At 47.9% G+C, this 7,001-nt stretch overlaps 1 protein-coding gene across 1 annotated transcript; it reads left to right on the forward strand.

Annotated features, from left to right (window-relative positions):
* The first annotated feature begins 210 nt into the window (after positions 1-210).
* On the forward strand, positions 211-5,498 carry LOC6036563 (T-box-containing protein TBX6L). The gene is made up of 5 exons (XM_001846550.2): positions 211-298; positions 1,230-1,389; positions 2,534-2,801; positions 2,892-3,029; positions 4,245-5,498. The coding sequence occupies exons 1-5, from the start codon at positions 211-213 to the stop codon at positions 4,809-4,811; spliced, it is 1,221 nt and encodes a 406-aa protein (XP_001846602.2). The 3' UTR covers positions 4,812-5,498.
* Positions 5,499-7,001: the final 1,503 nt, after the last annotated feature.

The raw sequence follows: 7,001 nt of genomic DNA on the forward strand, positions 1-7,001 counted from the left end.
TAAGGGAGTTGAAGCAGTGCGTTAGCAGCGAGTTTGACTGGGAGAGAAGAGTGAAGAACCCGTGTGGAAGCATTGCGTGACCTGACGTGGAGTCAGATAAGCAAAGGGTGAAGTCGTACTAGTGCAAGAACCCGTTGCCGGGTTGAAAGAAGTGAGATTAGTAGAGTTTTATAACAAGTGCAACAACACAAGTGATTACAAGAAGCAGTCATGACGGAGCTAATGGATTTAAGAATGCATCACCACTACGCGCTCCAGACGGAGCTGTACCGGCAGCAGATACTGCAGCGTTTGCCAGGTAAGCTTGGGGTCGATTTTTGACGAAGGTTAACATGTCAATTCCGGGCGAAGGGTTCCGCAGGTGTCGGAGCCATCAATCTTCGTCACCTCGTCGTTGGACGACTCCAAATCGAGACTGGTGCGCGTTTAGCAGCTGCCAATTAAAATTCCTCCAGTCCGGTATCGGGGCGACCATGTTTGCCGTCGGAACTTGGCCAAAAGTTGGCGTGCCTTGCGGGGGTAATGTTTTAATTGGAAACTCGCTTTAAGGGCAAGGGAACCTGCAATTAGCCTTCTTTTCGTGGAAATCTAGAACCATTAGAGGCTCGCGGTGCTCGCGGAAAGCCTAAACACTGTAATTAGCGCTACCGAGTTGGAGTTGGGGCTGCAGACGCGGTTGAGTAATCCCGCGAGTTCGATCAGCGATCAAGACGGTGGAGAAAGGTGAAGACAGAGAGAGAGTCCCGTTACCGGTTAGGCAATAACGAGCTCCGTGGGTGGGTTGGCCACCTCGTCGAGAGAGTGCTTCCGTTCAGCTTTTTGGCGAAGGGCGCGCGCTCGTTACGGGGCGAAGAAGGAGTACCACAATAACGACTCGAGATGATGCGATAATCATAAACCTCATTTCCGGGAGCGTTTCGCGTGTTCTGCGCGCTATCACGACTCGCTGGGGACCACCCAGCATCCGTCAGACGTCTCGAGCGTCTTCTTCAGACGTCCGCTCAACGAGCGAAGCGAATCGTGGCCCGTCATTACGCGTTCCCGCGCAGCTTCCCTGTTGTCCAATTGTTTGGGCAAACAGCCCATCAAACTGTGAAATTTTCCGATTTTCACGCCATGTTAAATTAACTTAATTATCTCCGATTCCGGCGGGAATCCTCTCTCTCCCAAGTTGGTGTGTTAATTGCCCACGAGACTAATTGTTCTTGTTCTCTTCTCTCCTTCCACAGATCCGTACCCGACGATGCTACCGGTTCCCGTGCCGCGACCTTTGATGCTCGCGCCGCGCTTCCCGCTGCCGGCCGAGGTCGAGGTCAAGCTGCAGAACCGCGACATGTGGAGCGACTTCCACCGCATCGGCACCGAGATGATCATCACCAAGAGTGGACGGTAAGTCTCTTCGTCAGCCTACTCCGTTTCAACCCCTTTCCGACGTGACACCCCCCAATCAGCCCATCAAGCGCTCCCGAAAACCCTACAAATGTCACCCTGACGCATCGCTAGCGCAACCCGGCCCCGATTTCACACCATTTCACGCCACTTGACCGACCTTGGCGCCAATCTTTACGACCCCGGAGGGTGTGTGAGCAGTGTTTGCACTAGCAATTGCCGTCCGGCACCCCCGGGAAGCGACCACTTCAAAAAGGCAAAAGCAAAAAAAAAAGGTTCCCGGGGAAGAGAGGCGCCGCCGCCGCCGACGTCCGTCCGGAGAAATCATAATTTTCTTCACAGCTTTTTTCTGGTTCCTTCGACTGTCTGTGCTTCGCTTTATTAGGTGCCTTTTTGTTTTAGCACAATCATAAATTGCCTTCTGCCTCTTGTGAAGAAACGTTCCCCGGGACCTGGGTTCTCCTCGGGGTTTTTGTTGTTCTGTGAGCGTTCCCTTCGTTTGGCGCCAATTATGTTTACGGTCGTTTTGCCTCCCGTCGTCTGGAACTCGGTCCGAAATTTCCGCATTCGGAAATTTATGATTTTTGTTGTTCTCCGTCTCCGACGGAGCAAAACTCTCAAGTGTTTGCTCTTCCTTAGACGAACTACTCGCACCGTTTCGGAACTCGCGTCCGAACCAAGCGTCCAAGAAGCGTAAAGTCATTATCCCAGCGGGAGACGACCCCCAAAACGAACTGTTTAATGTCTACGCGAGATCTCGACGGGTGGGGCGGCGGCGCCGCGGACACTTGACGATCTGGATTTATCAATCAGGGACCCGGGTCCGAACCGTAATTAGTCGAGAAATCTTCCCAAGGTCTCCGCGCCCGTACGGGCGCGAGGAAATTTGAATTTTTACGATCCTTCACAAATCATAAAGAGACATAAAAAAAGCGACGAACCCTCCGACGACCTCCAATTTCCGTTGGGACCCCTTCTATCGCTGGACGGAATAAAATTTAATTAGGCCCAAACACCCGCGGGATCGCGTGAGCCTCGACGCATGTTAATTAGACCAGCCCCGGACTTCAAGGTCGCCAAGTGACCTGCATTTTCACGGTTTCACGCCGATGCTAATGGCTCTTCCCTCTCTCTCTCCTTACAGACGAATGTTCCCCTCGATGCGCCTGTCGTTCAACGGGCTCGAAGCGGACGAGAACTACTGCGTGCTGATCGAGATGGTCCCCATCAGCGACTGCCGGTTCAAGTTCAGCGGCTCGCAGTGGGTTCCGGCGGGGGGTGCCGAACCGCAGAGTCCCCAGCGCTTCTACCAGCACCCGGACAGTCCCGCCCTCGGCTCGCACTGGACGTCCCAGCCCGTCAACTTCAACAAGGTCAAGCTGACGAACAACACGCTGGACAGCAACGGTCATGTAAGTGTCCGATCCCGACAGGGATCCCGGAAGATTTTAACTGTTGACTCAATACTCATGAAATTCTTCTTTCTTTTGTCCCCTTAACAGATCGTCCTCACCAGCATGCACAAGTACCAGCCCCGCATCCACGTGATCAAGGCGTCCGAGCGGGAGCACTTTGCGTGGGCGCCGCAGTCGTCCTTTACCTTCCCGGAGACCGAGTTCGTGGCCGTGACCGCCTATCAGGTAGGTGTCCAAACCTCGTTGGACAATTGCTTCGGATCTCTCTTTTGTGGTCTCAACAGACTTTTCAGTCGTTTGATAACTGCAGTGAAGTTATGACGGTTATGATGCTCAAATTGCTCATTATTCGATTTGCGTTTAATGTTGACAGTTCCAAGTGCGATCAACTCAACGGAAATTTGACAGTTGCGTTGAAGTAATGACGTAGGGCAGCGATTCTCAACGGGGGTACCGGGCCTACTTGATTTACATGGCAGGGGGTACCAGCCTAGAAGAAGGTTGAGAATCGCTGACGTACCTATTTTGATGGTTTTGCTCCTAAAAACATTCTTTTTCTCACATTTTTGCGAGATTGACAATATTTTTCAGTCATTTGACAGTAGGAGTAATGGTTTGTAGTGTTTTGACGATTTTGCTCCTCAAAAACGCTCTAATTTATTCAACATTGTTCAATGCAATGTTGATTAGTTCCAGTTGCGATCACCTCTTCAATCATTTGACAGTTGTAGTAAATTAAAAATTAAAGCTCTATTGTTCATCATTGTCTTAACATGCAATGTTGACAGTTCCAGTTCCAATTGCGCTGGATTCTTCAGTCATTTGACAGTTGCAGTGAACGGGTGAAGTGTTCTAATAGTTGGCTCTTCAAAATTACTCAAATTTCTTCAACATTTTTGATACTGCAATGTTGACAACTTCAGTCATTTGACAGTTCTAAAGATGTTTATCGAGCTTTGTATAAAGATTTCTAACCTCACTTTGGTTTAGAACAATCAATTAGCTGTTATTAACATGATATTTCCAATTTCTAACCTCACTTTCCAAAGAGATCCGCTCGAGTTTGACATTTCCAGCCGTATCTTCGTGCCTTCTTCTTCCCCGCCTAATCCGAGTCCATTAGGACTCGTTCTTTTAAGCTAACAAGGGGCGCGTCGGCGCGTCCCAAAATCGCTTTGATTTCCCCCGTTCCCGGGCCATCAAAACCTGTCGATCTTTCGGGAGTAGACTCACGCTTCAACGACTTCATTTGAGGATCGTTTTTTTTGCCTCGACCGCCGCGCTCGCGCGCGCATTCCACTGATCTTGCTGTAGCTTACCACAGAGAGAGAGATCCCGAGATAACCGCCCGAGAGATCCCTTCTTCGGGTCTCCTCCCATTCCCGCTCCAAACCGACCGCCACTAATCGCATTGTTCTTTGTTTTCCGTTTTTTTTGCAGAACGATCGCATCACCAAGCTCAAGATCGACAACAACCCGTTCGCGAAGGGATTCCGGGAATCGGGCCAGTCGCGCTGCAAGCGCAAGGCCGGCATCATGAACGGTCAGACGCGCTCGGCGGACGATTCCGCCGAAGAGTCCGGCGGTGAGTCGTCCGGCTCGAGCTGCGGTCCGGAACCGAAGCGGCGCCGCACCGAGTCCACGTCCCTCGACGATTCGGACCTGTCCGTGAGCGACAGCTCCAGCAGCGGAACCAGCTCGCCCGTCAACGTGGACGTCGTCGGAGGGTGCGCCAGTCCGCACGAGGAACTGCTCCTGCGCCATCCGTACGCCCACCAGATGCTGAACCCAGGAATGTCCGCCGGTTGGATGGACCTCATGTTCCCGTACTTCCAGCAGCAGCAGCAACAGCACCACCACCACCAACTGCCCCGCTTCAACCCGCTGCACTTGGCCACGAACGCCGTGGCGGCTGCCGCGGCCGTCAAATCGCTCGAAAAGTCCGTCGAATCGACGGGCAAGAAGCTCGGCTTCAGCATATCCGCCATCCTCGGGTACGACCGGTAAACACCTCAACGCAGCAATTTCGGAGAGACACGGGTGTAAATTAGTTCCTCACACATTCACACCTGGGGCCGGACGCCATTCGGACGTCGGAATTTCTTGGAGTGGTGATGGCTATGCAAACAGCGAGAGAGACTCGGGAACGGCGTAGAATCGGTGTCATTGTGTTGGAAGCGTCTCCCGAGACTCCCTCAAGAGTGGTGATGAATGTGTGCCCTTTTTTCTGTCGTCGTCTCCTTCTTCGTGCGCTCTGTTTAGTGTGCAATTACGGGAGTGAGGAAGAAGACAAGAGAGAACATGGGACGCGCGGAGAAGGAGACGAGAGATGCCGGAGAGCGAGAGAGATTAGGGAAGGCAGATGATAAGGCAATTGTTAATTATTTGTAGAACATGACCGGTAGAGTCAAGTGAGTACTGTGTAGTGTTAGGGAGAGCAGAGCAGCAGTGTAGCAGAGAGAGTAGGAAGGAAGTCGCCTTCCTTTTTTTTGTTAAGAGATAAAATAGCTTTCTTAAGTGCCTTTCAGGGCAAACGAATCCTCAGGAGGCATTCTTTTTACGTGCTAGCTGAAATCGACCTCAAAGAATATTGTTTCAATTGTGTAAATTATTGTGTTAGGATTAGTACTGAATAGGTTTTAAGCAGAACAAAGAGACTGTATATTGAGAATAAAACAATAATTATTGGTAAAACAAATCTTTGGATCAACAATTGAAAGAAATTACCTTGCAGGCTCTATTGTGTTTTGGCTGTTATGCTCTTTCTTAATGCGTAATGCTGTTGAACGAAACGCAGAAAATCCGAACGGGATAAATTTAAGCTTTTCGTGGCGGAATGATGAAAGTTGTTATGAAATGTTTTTCGAACCGGCTTATTTTTTCTAAACAGTTATTGAAGTGTGTACGTGTGTCAAACAAATTGTCGTGAAACAGCCCTTTAAGGTCGTAGAAGGTGTCCTTCACTTTTGGGGCAATGACTGTCAATGATGGGTTTGAATTCAGGGTCCAGAAATAGTAAATTGAAATGAAAAAATAATCACGATATGTAAACTGCCCACCATTGAAAAAACGGCTAATATCCACTTTTGGCAAAAACGAGATATTAGCACCAGGTGGTAGAGGACGTTCCAACGCATCTTCTGGACCTTGAATTTTACTGAAATAATGTTTAGATTTGGCTGCCGATGCGAAAAACCAAACGGCTAATATGCCACTCTTATGGGAAATTGCCTTGACGGAGATTTTGTGAGAAACACTAAAACGCGTTTTTCTCGGAATACTTGATTTGGCATAATAGCCGAATTTTCAATTATGGGCAGTAAAATGCTTCTACAATCAACACAAACCCATTTTTTGATTGAAACATTCTGAATCAAGATTTGAATGTTTTTAGAAAATAAACATGGCCGCCAAATGGCCGATCTGGAATTGATGCCTTCCAGTGCCTGAATGGTGCCAAATATCCGACTTGCCATGATAACAGGCAATGATGTCGCTGAGCTTGATTGTGGCTTCGGATAATCGAGTCTTAACTGTAACAATCAATCTTGTCTTGCCAAATTTGTGTTAATTTTTCGACATAAGTTTTATCTATATATTTTAAACGCAACATTTGAAAAATGAAGATTATTTTCAGCACACTTATCCGACGAGGTTTACTGAGTTGGCCTCATCTCACGTTAGTTATTCTCATATCAATGCAAAGGTATTTCAATGAAGTCGTTGCTTATTTATAAGTAGATATGACATGATAGGATTCTTGAAAAAAAAAATTTAATATCGGAATACTTTAATGGAAAATAAAGCACCATGCGTCTCCTGCAAAATGTACAGGAAATTCATTTCGGTGGAGAAGCATGGTAGTTTTAGTTCGGTTGATGTATGTACTGAAATTCTTTTTTTTTCTGAAAATCACAATTAAGAATCCTGTTAATGCATATTCACCATTTTTGGATATGTTACGAAAAACATCCCGAAAATCATAGCTTGATTTCAATAAAAGCCCAACTAATCATTTTTCTTTTGAAATGTAGCGACCTAAAATTGATTCAGCCGTTCCGGAGATTGTAAAATTTTGTTTTAGCGAAAATCGGTAAATAATGAAAAATTAACACTTTTTCGGATAGGCTCAGCCTATCCGCAAAACCGTAAAACACGGTTTTAATTAGTTTGGCCAAGGAACTTCGTGCCGAATTT

The sequence above is a fragment of the Culex quinquefasciatus genome, chromosome 3 (assembly GCF_015732765.1).
Source record: "Culex quinquefasciatus strain JHB chromosome 3, VPISU_Cqui_1.0_pri_paternal, whole genome shotgun sequence".
Taxonomy (NCBI): domain Eukaryota; kingdom Metazoa; phylum Arthropoda; class Insecta; order Diptera; family Culicidae; genus Culex; species Culex quinquefasciatus.

Coding starts and splice junctions, on each gene's coding strand:
- LOC6036563 (XM_001846550.2), top strand. CDS start 211: ATGACGGAGCTAATGGATTTAAGAATGCATCACCACTACGCGCTCCAG. Junction 2,802..2,891: donor CGCTGGACAGCAACGGTCAT/GTAAGTGTCCGA, acceptor TCCCCTTAACAG/ATCGTCCTCACCAGCATGCA. Junction 3,030..4,244: donor TGGCCGTGACCGCCTATCAG/GTAGGTGTCCAA, acceptor TTTTTTTTGCAG/AACGATCGCATCACCAAGCT.